Source organism: Pelophylax lessonae (genome assembly GCF_965119305.1).
Source record: "Pelophylax lessonae genome assembly, chromosome: 1".
Classification (NCBI taxonomy): domain Eukaryota; kingdom Metazoa; phylum Chordata; class Amphibia; order Anura; family Ranidae; genus Pelophylax; species Pelophylax lessonae.
In genome coordinates, this window is record NC_138768.1 from 229039713 (window position 1) to 229063837 (window position 24125).

The 24125-nt window shown below is 45.1% G+C and overlaps 1 protein-coding gene across 1 annotated transcript in view; it reads left to right on the plus strand.

Moving 5' to 3' along the window:
- The first annotated feature begins 350 nt into the window (after positions 1-350).
- Positions 351-24125, plus strand: part of RNF34 (ring finger protein 34) — a 73732-nt gene continuing 49957 nt past the window's right edge. The window contains exons 1-2 of the mRNA XM_082273854.1: positions 351-486; positions 22478-22687. Coding sequence (XP_082129980.1) covers positions 481-486; positions 22478-22687 — 216 coding nt within the window. The 5' untranslated portion in view covers positions 351-480. The remainder of the gene's footprint in view (positions 487-22477; positions 22688-24125) is intronic.

Sequence of the window (24125 nt, forward strand, 5' to 3'; positions counted from 1 at the left end):
GGGCATTAATTGTATTTGGGTACAACGCGATAGTCCGTTTATAGTAACGCAGAGCCATATTGCAAAAAATGGCCTGATCATTAAGGGGGTAAACCTTCTGGGGCTGAAGTGGTTAAAGGGGTCCATTGATTTGCTGTCACAGTGCATGGTAGTGACACACTCAGCCCAGTCACACACCAGTACTTTCTGTAGCTATTGTCTGATACTGGGAAAACACTCCCCCTCCTCTGGCCGTTACAGGCATACTTCAGGGTGCCATAATAGCCAGGCTCATGAGGAGCTCAGACAACTAACCCTACGAGTTCAGGCTTCCCTCCCTTTCCAGGGCATGGAATCACATGGCGCGGTGATGTCACGCCGAGGTCCGGTCACGTGACGGTGATGTCAACTATCACTAGAATTTACATGATCGGCGGCGGTGGCGACTGATGGTTGTCTGTGAGAGGTCGGGGCGGAGGGGAGAGAAGAGCTGACGAGGTCATGAAGGTAACGGGGCTGCGGGAGGAGGATGATAAGGAGCAGGGCAGGCTGTGTGTTGTCATGTCACATATGTCATCTCCAGGTGTGACTCCTAATCAGGCCGGGCACCAGGCATGGACCTGTACACCCCACACCCATCTGCTACCAATGGGGGGTTCACTGACTTTACTGGGGGAGGCTGGAGTCCAAGGCCATGTATGAAATCATACATATACACACACGTATATATAGATACATACATATATTATGTATGCCAACTGATCTGGGGGTGTCATTAACTTTGTATTGACACCCCCAGCAATTCTCTTTAAAATTACAAGGTAGCCAATGGTGATTAGGAGCATATATATTTTTTTATTTATCTGTATGCATACGTGTGTGTATATGGATCTATATATACGTGTGTGTGTGTATATGTATCTATATATACACGTGTGTGTGTGTGTGTGTGTGTGTGTGTGTGTGTGTGTGTGTGTGTGTATATGTATCTATATATACACGTGTGTGTGTGTGTGTGTGTGTGTGTGTGTATATGTATCTATATATACACGTGTGTGTGTGTGTGTGTGTGTGTGTGTGTGTGTGTGTGTATATATGTATGAATATAAATATATATATAGATACATATACACACACATAGAGAGAGCGAGAGATGCATATACACACACACGTATATATAGATACATATACACACACATAGATAGAGAGAGCGAGAGATGCATATACACACACACACACGTATATATAGATACACATATATATATATATATATATATATATATATATATATACACACACACACGTGCATATATAGATACATATATATACACATATATATATATATATATATATATATATATATATATATATATATATATATATAGATACATATACACACACGTGTGTGTATATATAGATACATGTATACACACACATTTATATAGATACATATACACACACACACATATATATTGATACATATACACACACGTATATATTGATACATATACACACACGTATATATTGATACATATACACACACGTATATATTGATACATATACACACACACACACACACACACACACATATATTGATACATATACACACACGTATATATAGATACATATACACACACGTATATATTGATACATATACACACACACACACACACACACACACATATATTGATACATATACACACACGTATATATAGATACATATACACACACGTATATATTGATACATATACACACACGTGTGTGTGTGTATAAATATATATTTTCATACATATACACACACACGTGTATATATAGATACATATACACACACACACACGTATATATAGATCCATATACACACACACGTATATATAGTAGGGATGCACCGAATAATCGGCGGCCGAACATTATTCGGCCGAAAATAGAAAAAATAGCACTTTCGGTGTTCGGCCGAATAAGTCAAAAGGCCGAATAATTTTGTGCCGAATAATAGGGCTGAACGATAGTCGATATGATATTGACTATCGTTCTGTGGCCGTAGGCGATATTCATATCGCCGAGGTCACGATATTTACAGGGGGAAGGGACTCGGAGGAGGACAGGAGGACTCACAGACTTCCGTGAAGCCGGGACACTTCAGCGGTGAGCATACATACATTACTCACTCGTGCACTGCAGCCCGCCCCACACATTCAGTGAGTCTTACTCTCCTCCCTAGTTTTTTCAATGGCACATTCAGAGAGCCAATCACGCCGTGATTAGCTGCACAGCGAACCAATCACGCGTGCCTGCACACCTGATTGGTTCCGCTGTGCCGCTACTCACGGCGTGATTGGCTTCCTGAATGTGCCATTGAAAAAACTAGGGAGGAGAGTAAGACTCACTGAATGTGTGGGGCGGGCTGCAGTGCACGAGTGAGTAATGTATGTATGCGGCTGTGCTCCTTTCCAGGCTCCTACTAGTCCACCTCCAGCCTCCTACTACCACCACTATGAGAGACTGTCTGTCACTGTATAATCTGATCGAGTCCACACTGACACTGACTGACTGTCACTGAGTAATTGATGTTACCACATTAACCCTGACCTGCCCAGTGCCCTGTATCTGCAACTAAAATTTACAAGGCTGCCTGCATGCTTCCTGATTTCCATTCCCAGCATCCTTCCCAATCCCTACAGTGTCACTAACATTAACCCTATGGTACAAGGCTGCAGTGTGCACTGAATCCCATTCCCTACAGTAACATTTAGGGAGAGAGAGAGACATGAGAGGACAAGAGAGAGAGAAAGAGAGAGAGGACAAGAGAGAGAGAGAGAGACATGAGAGGACAAGAGAGAGAGAGAGACATGAGAGGACAAGAGAGAGAGAGAGAGAGAGAGGACAAGAGAGAGAGAGAGAGAGAGACATGAGAGGACAAGAGAGAGAGAGAGTGAGAGGACAAGAGAGAGAGAGAGAGTGAGAGGACAAGAGAGAGAGAGAGACATGAGAGGACAAGAGAGAGAGACATGAGAGGACAAGAGAGAGAGAGAGAGTGAGAGGACAAGAGAGAGAGAGAGAGAGTGAGAGGACAAGAGAGAGAGAGAGTGAGAGGACAAGAGAGAGAGAGAGACACGAGAGGACAAGAGAGAGGACAAAAAATTGGCAAAATAAATGGAAAAAATGCAAAACACTGCGTTCGGTATTCGGCCTTCGGCCAAACATTTTATTATTATTCGGCTTCGGCCAAGAATTTCATTTCGGTGCATCCCTAATATATAGATCCATATACACACACACACACGTGTATATATAGATCCATATACACACACACACACACACGTATATATAGATCCATATACACACACACACACACGTATATATAGATCCATATACACACACACACACACACGTATATATAGATCCATATACACACACATATGCATACATATAAATAAAAAAATATATATGCTCCTAATCACCATTGGCTACCTTGTAATTTTAAAGAGAATTGCTGGGGGTGTCAATACAAAGTTAATGACACCCCCAGATCAGTTGGCATATTGCAGTGGGAACTATCAGTTTGGACATGAATTGGATGGCATAGGTGTGAACACCCATGCAATCTAAATCTGGTGCAGACCCAAAAAAAGGTCCTGTGCAAGTTGCGTCCGAATGCGATGCAAATTCAGCCATACAATCTGTAATGGTAATGGCTGAATTCTCAACGCACAGACATCGCAGGTGATTTGTAGAGCAGTGCCCTCTGAATCACATGTGATGTCTGTTATTGCACATATGTGAACCGGCTCTAAAGCTGGCCACAGATCCAAATTCACTGGGTTCAGCAGAAACCGATCAGGGCAGCACAGTGACTAAGTGGTTAGTGCTTCTGCCTGGCAGCACCAGGGTATCAGTTCGAATTCCAACCATGACACTACTTGCCTGGACTGTGCATGTTCTCCCTGTGCATGCGTGGGTTTCCTCCTGGTACTCCAGTTTCCTCCCACACTCCAAAGAAATGCTGGTAGGTTAATCGTTTTGCGCCAGCTCTTTAAGAGGTTTCAGATGCTGGGGTGGGGTTGAGGTTGCCACCTCATCGCTTTAAACCCAAACACATATGAATTACACAGGTTCTGAGGCTAATTTAATGCAGATATGGTACTTATCAGTCATTTCTCCATCTGTTAAATCTTCTGCCCTTGTTTTAACTTTGGAAAGTTAAATATTTCTCTGGCAGTAAATACCTTATACAGCCCACTTCCTCTTTCTTGTCTGGTAAAAAGCCTAGGCTAATGACATCATGCACAGTTCTCTCTCTCACTTTGGTGAGAGTTTGCCAGCAAGAGAGGGAGGGATGAGTCATAGGAAAGCCAATGAGAGCTGGAGGGGGCTGGATGAGGGTGGAGATAACAGGAGACTTCAGAGATCCATGTGTATTCATCCAGAGAGTGCAGGCAAGCAGTGGTGTGAGTGTGTCTGTCTGTCTGTCTGTATACATATATGTGTGTGTCTGTGTGTATATATTAGAGCTGCACGATTATTTGTTAAAATCGCCCCCCCCACCCCCTCACGATCTTAATGCGTGGTTCCACTCAAGAATGGAACTTCGCTTTAAGTGGTACCGATCCCCTGACATGCCACATTTGGCATATCATTTTTTTTGGGGGGGGGAGTGGGTACCTAGTTTTGACAGGTACCCGCTCCCACTTCCGCTTGGGCTGCCTAGGCGGCTCGAGCGTAAGTTCTCCTCTCCCCCTCCTTCCCTGCAATCCTCTGGGTCACGTCACAGGTCCCTAGAAGATTGCCTGGCCAGTCACGTCGCGAAGCGCGCAAGCTGTCACAGCTGGGTGCCCACACTAGAGATGCCTGCGTTCCGTGAAAAAACCCTACCCATGAAAATTTAATACCCTCGTCACTTCCGATGAGGGTATCTCATTCATCAGCTGAGCTGCTTCCCTGTGCGCATGCTCACAGCTGCAGAGGGTAGGGAATTTTCACGGGGTAGTGTTTTATTTTTAACCTTACACCGCGTCATTCATCAGCTGTTGCCGTGCGTCCCACTGCATATGCCCAGCCACTAAAGGAAATCATCTCCGCTCCAACCCGTGAGACTTCCCTGATCTCGGCTCCAGGAAAATGCTCTAAATTTTCATAGACCCCGCTGCTTTAACAATTTTCTTGGAGCCGAGATCATTTGGGACGCCGCACCTGCTGATGAATGACGCGCGCCCGCAGAGAAGTCTCTGGGTTTGAGCCCAGATGATTTAACTTAGTGGTTGGGCATGCCCAGTGGGACATGCGGCAACAGCTGATGAATGACTAGGTGTAACGTGAAAATTCCCTACCCTCCCCAGATGTGAGCATGTGCACTGGGAAGCGGCTCAGCTGATGAATGACGTACCCTCACCGGAAGTGACGAGGGTAGGGAATTTTCTTGGGGTAGGGTTTACATCTGCGCCATAGGGAGAAGACTAAGAGAGCCACGTCGCTGGACCGTGGGACAGGTGAGTATGTGTTTATTAGAAGTCAGCAGCTACACTTTTTGTAGCTTCTGATTTTAATAAACACAAAAGCCAGTGGAACTCCGCTTTAAAGAGGAAGTAAACCCTGATGGACACTTTTACCTATAGGCAAGCCTATGATAAGGCTTACCTATAGGTACTGTAATTATCTCCTAAACATGTACCGTTTAGGAGATATTTACCTTACATGCAGCCAGTGATGTCACTGGCGCATGCGCTCTGAAGGAACGGCCGCTGGTGTCGTTCCTTCAGAGCCCCGTGCCGTGACCATCGGCTCCCACGCCCGTGCACGGGAGTGACGTCACCGCGGCTCCGGCCAATCAGATGGCCGGATGCCGCGACCCCTGAAGACGGGTGACTGGACTTGTCGCCCGTCATACAGGTAAGCGGGCGGCACGGTGGGGGCTCGTTCTAAGGTAAGTATTGCATAATGAGCTAGTATGCATTGCATACTAGCTCATTATGTGTTTCTCTTTCAGGTTGCAAAAAAAAAATTGTATGGGTTTACAACCTCTTTAAACTTTAAAACGGCATTTCCTCTATTCATACAGAGCTGTTCTCTGCGTACTCACAGCTGTCAAAAAAAAAGAGCCTCCAGCAAATGTTTATCAACATTTGTTAAGACTGTGAGATAACTATAAACACAATGTTTTACAATGTATCATTTTCTTCTTTTAGATCAAAGGAATAAAATGAGGGCAGTTTAACCTCTTAAAGACTGAACCTTGTTGCTTACAAGTTAAAATTAGTATTTTTTGCTAGAAAATTGCTTAAAACCCCTGAAACATTTTATATATATAATATGTATATGTAAAGCGCTGCATATATTGACACCGCTATATTACCTTTATAAATAAATGATCAATGCATGGCCACCTTGTCATGGAATCATCGGACTTCAAGGCCATCCACAGCTCTGGCTCCTAAGTACTTTGATGCTGTATGGGGGAAGGGGGAGTAATAGGGCGGCTGCTGTCAGCTCAGAAGTGTGAGGATCTGATGCTGGTATTCTGGCAGAATTACAACACTGATATTTTTGCATAAGGGATCTGAAATTGCTGCAGCACTGGTATAAGCACATTTATTACAGATTTTTTAGCCTGTGTTTAGTTGTCAGGGTAAAAGGTGATGAGAGGATCTGTTTAAAGAGAACACGCTAAAAACAAAAAACATGTTACACCTTTGTGTGGCGCTGATTGATACACCGTTAAAGGATTATTCTAAATAACTACTGCACATGTTTTTGCAGGTAAAAAAATGTGCATTTATAATTTTTTTTTTTTTACACTGGAGCCTGTAAAGCATTGCACCCACAATCAGTAGATCACGGGTGCAATGCCAGGATTCCCTATGCTCTCAGCACACTGTCTGCCTGTAACTCTGATACAGGCAGGCAGTTACTAAATTGAAGGAAGAATCAATGAACTATGAGAATGCTCATCAGCGCCCTCATAGTTCTCTGAGAACTACCAGATGTCAGCTGCGTTGGCCGACGGTACTTGTAGTTCATTCATTCACAGATCTCCATGCTGTTTTGAGGCTAGGCTTATGCTGATGTGAATTGGATGTGGCTTTCCCTGCATCCATTGGATTGGATGTGGCTTTCCCTGCTGTGTGACCCGGCTCCATTGAGAGCCAGTCACACTCTCCTGTCATGTGAATTGGATGCAGGGAAAGCCACATCCAATTCGCATGACAGGAGAGTGTGACCGGCTCTCAATGGAGCCGGGTCACACAGCTCTGTGTCGGCCACAGTCCAGTTTGCAGAAGGGTCCTGTGCGTCTTTTGGCTCCATTTCCGGTCCGAATTCAGACAACATTTCCCCCTGAAACTGAGGATGGGGACGCACCAGACCCCTGCTGTGAGCCACTCCGCAGCATGTGTGAACCCAGCCTTAAATTGTGACAGCAGGTTCTGTTGAATGGTCTTGTTGGGAAAACTTTCTCCTTCAGCAGCTGCAGCCATTGATCAGTATATTTTGAGAGCAGAGAAGTCCCACTGTCAGAATCCAATGGTACAGTGGGGAGGATTCCTCCATCCACCTCGCTTGTTGGTCTCTTTAACGTGTTTAAATTTGATCTGTCATGTTATTAATACATTTCTCCCTGCTGATGTCTTGTTTTAACTGGGTAATCCTGCCTGTGCCCCTCCTTAGAGTAAACTGACCATGCTAGCATGGCTGCCAGTCCATGCTAGTGTGGTCAGTTTACGTCTTGTGTCATCATGTTGAAGATACAGGTGTGCTGTGCAAGACTACAGCGTGCCTGTATCTTCCGTAGTCAGAACACAGTCACACCCCCACTGCCACTGCACTTGGTTGGCAAGGATGAAGTGACATTTGGCAGCGGGCTGGATGGCGTTCTGTTCTCATGGAAACGCAGATGCTCAGCAGCAACATCACTTCCGGTAATGACACAATGCTCTCAACGTTGGACACACCCACCAGTAGGTCTGTGCATCGCTGTAGAAACTACAGTGATCAAATGATTTGCACTAATGAACCCCTGAAAAGTGACAAAGGAATTTGTTTTGTTTTTTTTTTTTTTTAAAAAAAGCAACACATACTGTGTACAGGCGAACCTTGAAAATTTATTTATATTGAGTAAGGGTTACAACCACTTTAAGCAGCTGAATGAATGCACGTAAACACAATACATTAAACGCAGGCAAAATGGATCAAGGAAGTGCAAAGTTTGTTTACACTTCCTAACTATCAATTTTTCCTGTGTTTAAATGTAAAAGTGCTTGTGTATGTGAGGTCTTGCTTACCTCCCTCCCAGATCTTGATGATAATGACAAATCTACACTTTGTTGACACAGGGAAACCTCACAGCCACTGCTGAAAACTCTCTTGGCTGCTGCAAGTCTGAGCATGCTTTGACAAATCCCATTTATTCCTATGGTGCAGCTGTCTATCACGGTAAGACCTTGTAAAGGGCGTGAGGTGGTTGTGTCCTTTGCGTTAATGGGCAAGTCAATAGGTTAACCTTTAAAGCGGAGTTCCGGGCACAGAAAACATTTTTCAATGAACATACCCCTGGGACAGTCAGGGCTAGTACATTCCACAATGGCTAGCCTCTGATCTGTCCCGGTTCGCACTTACCTGCAAGAAGAAATACTCACTTATAAAATTTCTTCCACAGCGTTTCCATCTCTCTTGTGGGCAGCTGAAGCCGGCGCGGTCCTCTTCTGCGTCTTCTTCCGCGTCCTCTTCTCCCAGAATGCGCCTGCACCGGCCCCTCTCGTCACTTCCGGTGCGGCGCCGCATTCCTCCACAGCTTCTGGGCATGCCCAGAAGCTGTTTAGCAGGGGAATGCGGCCTCGCCCCGGAAGTGACGAGCGGGGCCGGTGCCGTCGCATTGAATCATCGCAAGACAGGAAGTGACGGCGCGGGCCGCGGCTCAGAGGGAGGAAGTACAGTGAGGTGAGTATTTTCGATCTTCAATTACAAGGTGAGTAAAAAAAAACCTAACTATCCTTTTCAGGTGAAGGAGAACTAGCGGATGGGCACAAAAAAATAAGATCGATTTTGTGCCGGGAACTCCGCTTTAATGCAAATCCACCTGTGTCCTTCACCTTGTCTTTGTTTCCCCCAAACAAATACTGACCAATAGTATCATGTGGAGGTTTTTTTTTTTTTTTGAATCCTGAACCCTCAAATCTCAGTGCTGGATCTGACACATCGCTTGGAGTATCAGATTATCATCCTAGTGAAAGAATGTCACCAGCACACCATGGGTCTCCAAAATTGATCCAAAGCTTTAATCGGCGATCGCATCATTACAGCAGAAGTAACATTTTGGAGCCTTGCAGGTCCTGGCAGTCTCAGAAACATTGCTTCTGCTGTAATGATGTTTTGGATCTATTTTGGAGATTTGTGATGTGTTGGTGACATTCTTTCATGCTGATTGTCTTAATTTCCAGCCGATGGTTGCTGCAGCACCCGTTTACATGCACAGCCATTTCTACAGGAACGTGTGCGTTGGGAAAGGTATGCTAGAACCTTGTGTCTCATCCTAGACATAGCCCATACTAGAGTTTTTCTTTGCCAAGTGAATCTTTTGACCCGTCACTCACAGACTTCTAGTGTTGTAACCCTAAAAAATAAATCCTGTTTTCTTAAAGCATGTTTGTGCTGTGTAATTGGCCCTTTGTATAACCTAATATACCTTGCTGATCCTGCCTGGTTCTGCCCTCCCCCCCCTCCCCCCTGTAAACTGACTATGGCTTATCATGGCTGCTAAACCCTGACACCAGGGTCAGTTCACGTGCCTCCGTCATCCGCAGCTCTCCTCTGTCCTCCTCTCCCCCTCCCTCCCTGCCTGCCAGCTAGTGGCAGTGCCGCTCAGCTCCCTGCCTCTTCCCTTCCTGCTACTATAATACCTGTATCATAATCCTACAATCCTCTGCTAGATAACATTATGTGTCCCAGTGTCGGTGCTTAATAATAAAATATGCCGATTTCTGCCTTATTTCAGAGCATCTCTCAGCACTCACATGACTGCTCGCCGCTCTTCCCCTCTCCTGCCCTCCTCCTGGCTGACGTCAGTGGGAGTTCTTGGTCCCTCCCGCTGTAGTTGTCAGCCCGGGAGAGGAGGGCGGCGAGCAGTCACGTGAGCGCCGAGAGATGCTCTGAAATAAGGTAAAAATCAGCATATTTTTTTTATTATAAATAATGTTCTATAACAGAGGGGATTGTATGATTGATACAGTGGCTTTACAAGCACTTTACATTATACAGTCCCAGAGTCGTGCCCCTGAGTGTTTCTGCATGAGACTTCTGACCTTAAAGCGGAGTTCCACCCAAAAGTGGAACTTCCGCTTTAGGTAGTGCTAACCCCCTGACATGCCACATGTGGCATGTCATTTTTGGGGGGGGGGCGGGTACCTTGTTTTGACAGGTACCCGCTCCCACTTCCGCTTGGAGCGCCGCGCACACAGTGCGGAGACGGAGCTGTCATCCTCCTGCTCAGCGGGGATCGGCAGATGGAACCCCGCTGAGCAGAGAACGGTCTGCAACTGAATGCGGACTGTGTGAAAGGAGTCTTAGGCTTTTTCCTCCTTTGTTTTCACCTGGTGATCTGGCCAGCAACACGCCTCTACTCTGGGTGGAGGAGCACAGGAACCTTTAGGCCCCTTTCACACACTCCGTCCATCGGAGTCCGTTTTTCTCAGCGGGGGATCGATCCGCCGATTCCCCCGCTGAGCAGTAGGATGACAGCTGTGTCACCCTGCTGTGTGCGGAGACACAGCTGTCAGTTCCCCATGCATCTCTATGGGGGAAATCGGATGGGAACGGACCGTTGGTCCGTTCTCATCCGATCCCATCCGATCCGCTGGACGGATGGAAAATAGGGTTTCCATCCGTCCAGATTTGACAGATCGGATCGGATGTCAGCGGACATGTCTCCGCTGACATCGGATGCCCCATAGAGATGCATGGGGGGACCGTTCAGACCTGCCAAAAAAACTGACAGGCGGATCTGAACGGTCCGCCTGTGTGAAAGGGGCCTTAAGCTGAATACACACTCTACAATTTCCTTTTTAGATTTTTTCCTTTAGACTTACCAAAACCATATAATATGCGGTCAAACCTAAACACTTTCAATTTGCATGCAATCAGGCAGGCCCTTGCACTACTTCCTCCTTTTTTCTCCCCCTCTTCCTCAATTAATCTTTTTTTTTTTTTTTGTATTCCTTTTTGTTTGTGTGTTCGGTTAACCACTTACCGCATTCTAATGTACCGGTACGTCGGTACACATTGCGGGGTTATACCGGGATGATGCCTCTAGTTAGAGGCATCATCCCGGTACCATGGTTTGAAGCCGACGGTCGGCTTTCCGTCGGTAACGACCGATGCGGCTCGGGAGCCGCTCGATCGTTACCGGGGGGGGAGGGGGGGGGGACGTTCCCCCCCCCCCTCCCGCCGCCTTCCGTGGCTTTGCTCGGGGCTCCCGTCCCACCGGGAGCCCCGAGCACCCAGCCGGCATGTCCGCCGGCTGGATGGAGTCCCGATGAATGCCGGAAACGGCATCGATCGGGTCTCCGATGCCGTAACCCGGAGGCGGCGTCCATGACGTCACTTCCGGGTTACTGTGCTGCAAAAGGCGGCAGTTTTGGAAAACGGCTGTATGCAAAAATGCTGTTTTCGGCGTTTTGCATACAGGGAAGTGTAGTGGAGGGGTCTAGGGGCTTTTAGACCCTCGATCCCTCCATAAAGTGTACCTGTCACTACCTGTTGGTGTCACAAGGGATGTTTACATTGCTTGTGACAGCAATAAAAGTGATCAGATTTTTATTTTTTTTTAAAACCTGTAATAAAGTTTAAAAAAAAGAAAAAATAAATGGGGAAAAAAAAAAAAAATTTAGCCGCCCCCGTCACCGTTAGCTCGCGCACAAAAAAAACGTATACGCAAGTCGAGCCGCGAATGAAATCGCTGTTCAAACCCCACATGTGAGGTATCGCCGCGATCGTCAGAGCGTGGGCAATAATTTAAAAAAAAGAGCTACACTCTAACTCTAAACTGGTAACCGTTAAATAAATTTAAAGCGTCGCAGATTGAGATCTCTATTGACCGTAGTTTGTCGTCATCCCACGGGGGGCGCAATTTTAAACCTTAACAAGTTGGTTATCTATTTACTCGGTGTGACATCATCTTTCACAATATACAAAAAAAATGGGCTAACTTTACTGTTTAGTATTTTTTTAAATGCAGTGAAATGTGATTTTTCAAATTTTTTCCAAAACAATGGCGTTTTAAAGACCGCTGCGCAAATACCGCGTGACAAAAAATTTTGCAATGACTGACATTTTATTCTCCAGAGTCTTTGCTAAAAAAATATATATAATGTTTGGGGGTTCTAAGTAGTTTTCTATGAAAAAATACTGGTTTTAACTTGTAAACAAAAAGTGTCCGAAATAGGGCTGGGGCTTAAGTGGTTAAGGTTCTGTTCAACCCAATTTTGAGTGGTCTGGTCCTTTCCCCTCACCCATCCCTGCCTCTGAGTCCTAGGGCTCAGGCACTCTTTGTTGACCCCCTGCCGTGGTTGGAGGGTCCTAGTTGGTTAATAGTCTACACTCTGACACATTTTTTCTTTGTTTTTTGTTTTTTAATGAAATTCTAGATTGTCTATTGTTCATACCCCATGTGTGGGAATTTTACTGACTTACTGGCAGGTTCACCAGGTTAAAATAAAGGAAAAAAAGCCAAAAAAAAAAGAAAACTAATGCAGCCATCACATCTAAGAATTGGTATGTTGCATTATAATAAATGTTTGCTTTTGGGTTTAACACTTCTTTAAAGGATAAGTCCATCTTTGGTAACATGTTATATGTTACATCCATATTCAGAGTGTAACATGTAGTATGTTACAAACGGACCGGCCCCCTCATCTCCCCTATCTGACAGGATCTTCTCTCCCCCCCCCCCCCCCCCCCAGCCCCCACACTATCTGTCACAATTAAATAAAAAAACGTAGCTGAGTGGGGCTCCACCGGCTGCATTCACGGTGACCTGTGAATTGAAAACTAGCCTTTTCGGCTGTCGGCTTGTAGTTTTCAGTGAACTGCTACAGCGCTGTGTAGCTCAGTGTTAGTTCATTCTCTCTTCCTGTCAGACTGTATCTGCTTGCCAGTACAGGTGTTCTGTCAGAAAATCCTACCCCATCAGAGTTCCCTACTTACGTAATTTCTGGTGCAGGTTCATCATGCACCAGCTGTAGCCGCGTTACACATCCTACTGCGCATGCGCGGAATAGGTAGGGAATTTTGATAAAATCGTAAGGGCTTAGGTAAAGGTCCTCCTGTGCATGAGCAACAATGGATCGGGCAGCGGCATCTCTTATAAAAACATACATCCGATCTCCACGGCACACACTGCGCCGAGCCGACAATGGGACAATCCTATTCCCTACCCACATGCGCATGCTCACTGTCGGGTCGGCGCAGTGTGGGGCATGGAGATTGGATTGTCGGGTCGGTGCAGTGTGGGCTCAGCACAGTGTGGGCTATGGAGATCGGATGTTATAAGAGACCCAGCTGCCCCGACCCGTTGGTGCGCATGCCCCGGCGCATGCACACTAGGACTTTTGTCTGACCCCTTACGATGCTATCAAAATTCCCTACCTATTCTGCGCATGCCCAATAGGACGTGTGACGGCTACAAGCTCCTGCATGACGAATCCACAGCTGATCTCAACCGGAAATGACGTAGGTAGGGAAATCTGATAGAACACAGGCACACAGATACACTGGCAGATCTGCTGGAGACCTGCATGGCACCAACGATCTGCTGTTAATTGCTGGTGCAATGCTTTGCAGGCTCCAAAAATAAATAAATAAATGCACAGTCTTTTACTTACTAAAAATTTACATTTATTATTGTTTTCTAAAAAGTGAAGTTATCCTTTAGCTTTAGTTCCTTGCAAAGTTTGACAGCAGGCCACTAGAGGCAGTGTGAAGTCCATTAGTATTAAAAGGATTACGGCTTCTACAGCATCAATCTAGCAGGCTCTGTGTTTAGTACTACTTCTGCAGACATGTTTTACAGCTTTCATGTTTGTGTATAGTGTTGCTTTCTATTAGGTGTCATATGATGTGCGTCTTATGCTTCATGGGAGGCAGCTTTATTCTCCAGAGGAAGTGCTGATTGCTCCATGGAAATGATCAGATGTATCTAAAGTGGTGTCAGGGAGCTTTTCCTATTTTTATCATAGCGATGTTGACAACAAAGAAATGCAGAAAACAGTTAGCTGGAGAAATAGCTGATTATAAATATCACACAGCATTTCTGAACTCTGTGATGCAGGCTTCAGGAAATGTAATCTACTTTTTTATGACAAAAAACATTGTACATATTTTTAAAATATAAAATAAAAATGCCAGACCCTCTAAAGCTGCATGTCTATCCGCTCCTAGCTGCACGCTTTCCAGGTTGGATTCTTTGAAAATCTAAAATAATGTGCTGATAAATATATCCTAGGACATACCTTACTGTCATATCCCTATTCCACTATACCAGGAGAAAGGATAATCCTTGATCACAGCAGCAGGGAAAATGCATAAACATGAGAAGATCTATTACAGTTGAGCTCATAAGTTTACATACCCTGGCAGAATTTATGATTTCTTGGACATTTTTCCGAGAATATGAACGATAACACAAACTTTTCTTTCACTCATGGTTAGTGTTTGGCTGAAGCCATTTATTATCAATCATCTGTGTTTACTCTTTTTAAATCCTATTGACAACAGAAACTACCCAAATAACCCTGATCAAAAGATTACATACCCTGGTGATTTTGGCCTGATAACATGCACACAAGTGGACACAAAGGGGTTTGAATGGCTATTAGAGCCAGTCCACACTAGCGTGACTTGTCAGCCTGACAAGTTGCGCTCCCTTGCGGTCTATTGACCGCTACAGGACCCGTTCTAATAGGAGTAACACAAGTCGCTCCGACTTAGAAAAAGGGTCCTGTACTACTTCGGGGCGACCTCGGAGCGACTTGCATAGACTTCCATTATGTGAAGTCCCTGCAAGTCGCTCCAAAGTCGTGGTGCATGGTAATGCACAAGTCACCCCCGAAGTAGTAAGGAGTCGTGTCACCCCAGTGTGAACCGACTCTTAAAGGTAACCATCCTCACCTGTGATCTGTTTGCTAGTAATTAGTGTGTGTGTATAAAAGTTTAATGAGTTTCTGGACTCCTGACAGACCCTTGCATCTTTCACCCAGTGCTGCACTAACGTTTCTGGATTCTGAGTCATGGGGAAAGCAAAAGAATTGTCAAAGGATCTGCAGGAAAAGGTAGTTGAACTGTATAAAACAGAAAAGGGATATAAAAAGATATCCAAGGAATTGAGAATGCCAATCAGCAGTGTTCAAACTCTAATCAAGAAGTGGAAAATGAGGGGTTCTGTTGAAACCAAACCACGGTCAGGTAGACTGACTAAAATTTCAGCCACAACTGCCAGGAAAATTGTTAGGGATGCAAAAAACCCACAAATAACTTCAGGTGAAATACAGGACTCTGAAAACATGTGGTGTGGCTGTATCAAGATGCACAAGAAGGAGGCATTTGAAGAAAGATGGGCTGCATGGTCAAGTCGCCCGCTTACAATAAGCCAAACAGCACAGAGACAAGCCTCAAACCTTCTGGCATAAAGTCATTTGGAGTGATGAAACCAAAATTGAGCTTTTTGGCCAAAAACATAAACGCTACATGTAGAGAGGAGTCGTCCAGGCCTATGATGAAAGGTACACCATTCCTACTGTGAAACATGGAGGTGGATCGCTAATGTTTTGGGATGTGTGGGCTACAAAGGCACAGGAAATTCGGTCAGAATTGATGGCAAGATCAATGCAGTATGTTATCAAAAAATACTGGAGGAAAATTTGCATTCATCAGCCCGGAAGCTGCGCATGGGACGCACTTGGACATTCCAACATGACAATGATCCTAAACAAAGTCAACCTTTTATTGGCTACTACAGCAGAATAAAGTGAAGGTTCTGGAGCGGCCATCTCAGTCTCCCGACCTCAATAACTCTGGGGAGATCTCAAACGTGCAGTTCATGCAAGACAGCCCAAGAATTTTCAGGAACTGGAGGCTTTTTGCCAGGAAGAATGGGCAGCTTTACCATCCTAGAAGATAAAGAGCCTCATCCACAAATACCTTTAAAAGACTTCAAGCTGTCATTGATGTTAAAGGGGGCAATACACCGTATTAAGAACTGGGGTATGTAATCTTTTGATCAGGGTCATTTGGGTAGTTTCTGTTGTCATTATGATTTAAAATGAGTTACACAGTTGATTGATAATAAATGGCTTCAGCCAAACACTAACCATGAGTGAAAGAAAAGTTTTTGTGTTATCATTCATATTCTCTGAAAAATGGCAAGGAAATCATAAATTCTGCCAGGGTATGTAAACTTATGAGCACAACTGTTAATACTGCATAATGCAAATGGTTTCCTCTGATTTGGATCATACAGCTTGGTTTTGTTTCCCTTCAGATAAGAGTTCTAGGACAGAATATTTTTTCTCCAGATAGGTGCCTCCTTGGCAACCTTTCGGAGGAGAGCCTGGGACAGTCTCAGAGGGTGCTGACTAGAATTTTGTTCTTTTATGCTAAAAAATTGATTGCGCTACGGTGGAAGATTCCTGACCCTCCCTCTGTGGAGGCTTGGGTCTCTCTTGTCAATGGCGCTCTACCTCTTTATAAATTTACCTATCTAGCTAGGGGTTGCCCCAAAAAATTTAACAAACTTTGGCTAGTATGGGTGGACTCGGTTTCGGGATCCTTGGAGGTGTAGGTGGGTGGTTTTCCGTGGAGAGCCTGAGTAACAGGGTTTGGCCAGGCATTGGCCCAGTCCTGTGCGATGTGCTATTATGCTGGTACTACTGTTAGGTTCCATATGGTCGGATGGTTGGGTAGGGAGGGAGGGGGTGGGGCGGGTTAGGGTTGGTTATTTTTCTGTTGATTCCATTCCTTGCTGCTTTATTGTGCTGGATGTTTGGATGGGTATGTACTCCTGGTTTTTGTATCTGCTGTCGTTTATTATTTGATGTACCTGTTATTCGTTGTCATTGGTTTGGAATTACTGTTTGTGTGTTCTGCAAATACCAATAAAATACCTTTTTTAAAAAAAAAAAAAAAAAAAAAAAAAAAGAGTTCTAGGACAAGTTTCTATTGGACTCTTTAGCATCTGTGACAGCTTGCAGTCTCTTGGGGTTGCTGTGAATGAGATTACAATTATTTTCTTTTGTGGTAATGCTGCCCATTCTTCTTGGTAAAATGCTTCCGGGTACTGTAGATTCTTTGGTTGTCTTGTACATAGATTGGATGTTTGAGATCCTTCCAAGAGTGGCTCAATGACTTGGGGGGGGGGGGGGGGGGGTAGAAGATTTTGATGGCCACTCCTAGAACCTTCACTTTTTTTGCTGCAGACAGTGAAGCTTTGACATGACCTTATATTGACAAAAAAATTACGCCCTGCTCTTGAAATAATCCACCTCCAGTACAAATCCCACCTCTTCCTAAATGGTATTCACTAGACCTTGGCTTTGCATTTGCTTTTCTACTGGTAGTTCTCCTTTGTCCTAATGCCTCAACTACCCATATTTTTATTTTATTTTATGGGTTTTATGACCTCTGGCTCACCGGCCACCTGCCAGACCTGTAGCACAGAGCAGAGGAGGAGATTTAAGCCCCATTCACACCTCAGCGTTTTGTAGCTTGAAGCTCGAAGCTACAAAACACTGGAGGAGAAAAAAAATCAATTCTTCTCTAGGGAGATAGTTTCATCTCCACTCCAAGTCGCGTGAAGCTCCAAAAAGTTGTGGCGCTTTTTTTTTTCGACCTAGAATCAGGCAGATTTGAGAGTTTGACGTGATTTTATTCCCATAGGAATGAATAGAAACGCACCATTCGTGTGTTTTAGTGTGCATTCTCTCGTCTTTGTTGTGCGTTTTTGTGCAATTTTGTGCTCAAATGAAACAAATGTAAAAATTTAAATCTTAAAGCGGTTGTAAACCCGAAAACGAAAAAAAAACAAAAAAAAAAAAACCTGCAAGACAAAGGCATAATGAGCTAGTATGCATCGCATACTAGCTCATTATGTATTACTTACCTTAGAACGAAGCCCCGACACGGACCCCCGGACATCGCTGCGGGCGCCGCCATGATCCCTCGACGTCTCTTCCGGGTTCGGCGGCTCCGGGGCTGTGATTGGCCGGAGCCGCGATGAAGTCACTCCCGCGCATGCGCGCGGGAGTGATTTTCCGGCAAGCTCCTGGCAAGGAAAACTGGAGGTCCCCTCGGACCTTCAGAGCGCATGCGCCGCTTGCGTGAGCGGCTGCATGCACTGTCTGCAAATATCTCCTAAACCGTGCCGGTTTAGGAGATATTAATTGTACCTACAGGTAAGCCTTATTATAGGCTTACCTGTAGGTAAAAGTGTCAAAAAGCGGGATACTACAGCTTTAATATATGAATAAATGTAAAATAAATACACAGAACTAAAAAACATAATAAATAAATTAATATGTAATAATACATAAATAATAAATTACCCTAACCTTAGAAAATGTTAAATTATTATTATTGTTATGATCATTAAAAAAATAATAATTATTTATTTTGTGTTAGGGTAATTCGTTATTTATTATTTTATTTTCATTATTTTTAAGGGTTAAGGTTAGGGGTAATAGCCACGTCAATACCTGCCTGGAGTTTGCATGTTCTCTCTGTGCCTGTGTAGGTTTCCTTCCACACTCTAAAGACATGCTGGTAGGTTAATTGGATCTGGTCTGTGGATCGATCCCCGCTGAGCAAAATGGAGTCTACCGGGCGGAAAGCCCGTGTGAAAGGACCCTTACATAGTAGTGAAGGTTGAATAAAAACAATAGTCCATCCAGTTCAGGTGGGATCTGTGGTGGTGGTGAGGGGGTGGGATCTGTGGCAGTGAGAGTGATGAAGGGGTGGGATCAATGGCCGCAGTGGTCCCATCCTCCACCACCACCACTGCTACCTTTTACTGATCCCACCCCCCTCACCACCACAGATCTCATCCCTTTCCACACCCCATTACCTTTGTCGCAGAGGTGATGGGGGGAAATAGGGATGAGATCTGTGGTGGTGGGGGAGGGGGATGGGATCAGTAAGAGGCAGCGGTAGCGGAGGATGGGATCAGTTCCACTAACATCATGCAGTTAATCACTTAGTCGCATGCCTCTAGGGATGCCTCTGTGTCATGGGGTCTCCTCGCAGTCGCAGAGGGGAAAGTTCCTCCCCCTTCACTCTATTGGTCGTCGGCTGATGCCTCCCTTTCAGCCTTTCAGTGTCTGCCTCCCTACATTGCTTCTCTCAGGAGAGGATAGGTGGGGTAGCACAGTGAAGTGATGGTCACTGTTCAGTCTCCACTCAGCGGCAAGCGGCCAGACTCCCCCTCCCCCAGTGGTGGAATGAATGAGCAGATGGGAGGGCCCCTCACACTGACAGAGCCAGAACGGGCAGGTGGGCCCCTCACATCGGAGTGGGAGAATGGGAGAGGAACGGTCAGGCAGGCCCCTCACAGGGAGTGGGAGAACGGGAGAGGAACGGTCGGGCAGGCCCCTCACAGGGAGTGGGAGAACGGGAGAGGAACGGTCGGGCAGGCCCCTCACAGGGAGTGGGAGAAAGGGAGAGGAACGGTCGGGCAGGCCCCTCACAGCAGAGTGGAAGAACGTGAGAGGAACGGGTGGAGGGGCCCCTCACAGCGCAGCGGGAGAACGGGAGAGGGGCGGGGCCCTCACAGCAGAAGGGGAGAGGAACGGGTGGACGGGCCCCTCACAGCCGAGTGGGAGAACGGGAGAGGAACGGGTAGGCGATTCTCTCAAAGCGGAGTGGAAGAACAGGAGAGGAATGGGCAGTCAGCCTCACCCCCCCCCCCACCCCACAGTGGTGGAACTCCAGGGGCCCAGTCGCAAGTGCAACTGCTGCGACCCTGGTAGTTACGCCACTGCCACATTTGTGACTCTTTAGTTAGGTGCACAGATAAGAAAAAAGGAGGAAATGAACAGCTTAGAAGGGAACTGAAGGTGAAGCATGCTCAGTAGATGTTGCAATGGCTGGTCTACACAATCCCTTGCTGCAGCAGGGACACAGATCAGGAGGGAGGGACTGTGAACAGCAGGATCAAGTAGGTTTTTTGCAAAATACAGAAAACCAATTCTATAGTAACTGAGTGAGCATGAACAGCATGCAATACAACATGTACTGACTGTTTTTAATTATGTGGATTAATGACACTATTAAATCTCAAAACCGTTACATTCAAGGCATGCTATCACAGATAACTTGTCACAGTTGAATATGCTCCCAACCGAACTGTCAAGTCAGCAAATGACTGGCGTCATAACTCATCACATGGCAACTGCAGATCAAACAGAGGCTCAGATGTCCGCTTCCTTGGTTGTTAAGGATAGGAGGATTTAGTCCTGATTTAAATCCACAGATGAAACGCATATAAGAGAACTGTTTTTCTTGCCAAAAGGATTTCTATTTCTATCTATCCAGACATGAGATTTACACAGTCCTACAAGTCAGCACAGCCAACCCGGTGACCCGCCTTTTCTTTACTGCAGTGGTTTTAAGAAAGGCTCAAGGTTATGTACCTTTTTTATGCATTTAATGCATGAAGGTAAAGAACCTTCTGTGTGTAGAAGCCCCTCCTAATACTCACCTGAGCCATCTCGATCCAGCAACGTGCACCAGAGCTGAGCTTCTTTCGGGTCTCATAACTCATTGGCTGAGACAGCAGCGGGAGCCATTGGCTCCCGCTACTGTTAACCACTTGCCGTCTGAGTACCGTAGTACTACTGCGGCAAAGTGGCTCGTTATCGTCTGACGACGTAGTACTACGTCGTCAGACACTCCCCTTTCTCGGCGGCGTGCTCCCGCTGTATTCAGTCACAGTGGGAGTCGGGCCAGGGGAGGAGCAGCGGCAATCGCCGCTGCTCTTCCCCGATCGTCGGGGATCTAGTGTGGAGAACATCTAGTGTAAACACAAGCGGCGCGGATCTCCCAAGTGACAGGCAGGGTTCAGCATAGCTGAACCCTGGATCTGTCCCTGTGTCACACAGTCACCTCCCCCCACACACGTCAGTAAGCACCAGACATACATTAACCCCTCCCTCTCCAATAAAATTAACCCCTTCCCTGCCAGTGTCATTTTTACAGTAACAGTGCATATATACAGCACTGATTACTGCAGTAATGTCACTGGTACCCCCAAAAGTGTCAAAAATGTCAGTCAAGGGTCCGATCTGTCCGCCGCAATGTCGCAGTCCCGCAAAAAAAATCGCAGATCGCCGCCATTACGCATTAAAAAAAAAAACACCAAAAATGACAGAAATCTTTCCCTTTGTTAGTAAACGCAATAACTTTTGCGCAAACCAATCAAAATACGCTTATTGTCAATTTTTTTACCAAACATAGGTAGCAGAAATCAAATTGGCCAAAAATTTAAAAAATTTTTGATTTTTACATTTTTTTGGGGGGAATTTCATATAAAAAAATGTGAAAAATATTGTTGTTTTTTCAAAATTTACGCTCTTTTTTTTTTGTTTATAGCACAAAAAGTAAAAATCGCACAGGTGATCAAATACCACCAAAAGAAAGCTCTGTTTGTGGGAAAAAAAGGACGTAAATTTCGTTTGGGTATGGCGTCGCACGACCGCGCAATTGCCAGTTAAATTCGCACAGCGCCGAAATGCAAAAAGTGGCCCAGACGTAAGACAGCAAAATCCTCTAGTGGTAAAGTGGTTAATCACAGCCAGTGAGCCAATGAAGAGCGAGTTGGGGGCGGGGCTGAGCCATGGCTCCATGTGTCTTATGGCCACATAGAGCGGGGTCGGGAGCAAGTATGCACTAGTGCCCCCAAAGCAAGCAGCTTACTATGGGGGCACTGGTTGAAGAGGAGGAGCCAGCAGCATCCTAGTAGAGGATCTGGCTACTCTGTGCAACGCCACTGCACAGAGCTGGTAAGTATGACGTGTTATTTAAAAAAAATTAGCCTTTAATATCACTTTAAGAAATATAGATAGGTCACTTCTCTGCCCGAGCCTGCAATTGGGCAGTGAAGGAGCAGCAACAGACAGATGACCTCTGTCTGCTCCATTTTACCTGGTAGTTTGTTCTAATTCGAATTGTTCTAATAATAACTGCACATGATGGTGTTTTTCACTATCTGCCTGATAACCATTGTCAGTAGTGAACATGATGTAGCCCTTTGCTGTTTGGTGCAAAACTACCAGACATAATTTAATAACCTGGATTCTAGAAATTCAGTTGTCTTTCAGCAGCAGGATTTTGGAGGGAAAATTAACATTTTCTGACCGTGCGGTATGCATTCTCTGCAGTGCTAATATGTAATATGAATAGAAGTAACCTATAATAATTGTAATGTTGTACAGTTTTGTTAATAACCATCTTTTTTTGTCTTTGGCTGTTGCAGGCGGGGGCCAGCTCCATGTGGGCGTCTTGCTGCGGGCTGCTGAATGAAGTCATGGGCACTGGTGCTGTGCGAGGGCAGCAGTCAGCATTTGGAGGTGGAGCAGGTCCCTTTAGATTTGCACAGAACACAGATTTTTCACCATATCCGTCCTCATCCTCCACCATTGTGTGTAAAGCATGTGGCCTGGGCTTTTCTGTTTTTAGAAAGAAGGTAAGCTCATGTTTAATGCAAAATTATATGTACATCGAGCCATTCTTTGAGCTGACACTGCAGCCTGTCAAGGTTCTGACACTTGTATATTATGCCATAAGGATGATATCCGATGAAAGATGATTTCTCCCCTCAAATATATATATATATATATATATAATATATACTATGTATGTATGTGTGTGTGTGTATGTGTGTGTATGTATATATATATATATATATATATATATATATATATATATATATATATATATGTGTGTGTGTATTTAAAGAATATGTAAACCTAACATTTCATATTCCTGATTTGTGCCTGCTGTCCCATGTTCTTGTATGAATAAGTATCCTGTTCTTTGTATTTCTTCCTTTGTGTGAAATCCCTGGTGTTCCTGCCAGTCCCTCTGCTTTACTATTAACTTTCCTAGCGGTATTCCCGAGTGTGGCTCGGGGTTAAATTTCAGTGCCAAAAGCGGTAACCCCGAGCCACACTCGGGGTATCGCTAGGAAGATCACTGGATCCTGGAAGAGGGGTTACTTACCTTGTCACCGGGATCCAGCGATGTATACCGGCAGTGTCTAGCTGCGGATCTTCCTCCCGATCCTCCTCCCGATCCTCTGTGTGCCCCGGCTTCCGTCTCCTGCGATGTGACGTTCGCAGGGGGTTGGAACCGGCGGCAAATTCAAATGTAAAACACACCAATTACACTGATACTATGTAAAATAAAATTCACATTAGTTTGCCCCCCAGTGCCATTTCCTGCGTGTGTATACATACTTTAACTTATTTATAGTTTTTTATTATATTCTAATTTATGATTTTGTGTTTCAAACTTTATCATACCCGAGATGTTATAAAGAAGAACGCACAGTAAAAAAAAAATCATATGTAAATAGTTGGTTTGGGCTTCTCATTCTTAAGAATTACATGCAAAATAATGGTACCACTTTCAGCACCTAAAATCCGAAAGAATCATACCGCCAGGGAGGTTAAAAACTGAATACACTAGGCATGAGAGCACAGCATGCTATGTGCTGGGTGTCCAGTGCACCCCTGTGCCTTTTAAGGAGGGGTAGGTTCCCTCCAGGCTCACCTGCCCTCTGCCTATCAATTATTATGCATGTGCTCCTACTTTTAGAGGCTCTCAAAAATGTATAGCAATAGGACTGCAGATAATACCAGGGTGCCGTGAAGTGGCTCTGCAGCTTACGCATGTATTTGCAAATGTGTGTAAACTAAACCCGTTTTTAACGCAAAGTGTTATACAGGATAATTTGTTTGGTTGCAGGCTGGTCAGAAAGTTTAACTTGGAATCTCTTTGGTTTTGTTTGACGTGCGTCACCCCTTACATGTGCTCCTTGCTGCGAAGTCAAGTTATAGGTGGGGGCAATGACTATTTGTTTGTAATGAGGGCAAAGCGTGGCTAGTTCTCAAGCTGTGCTG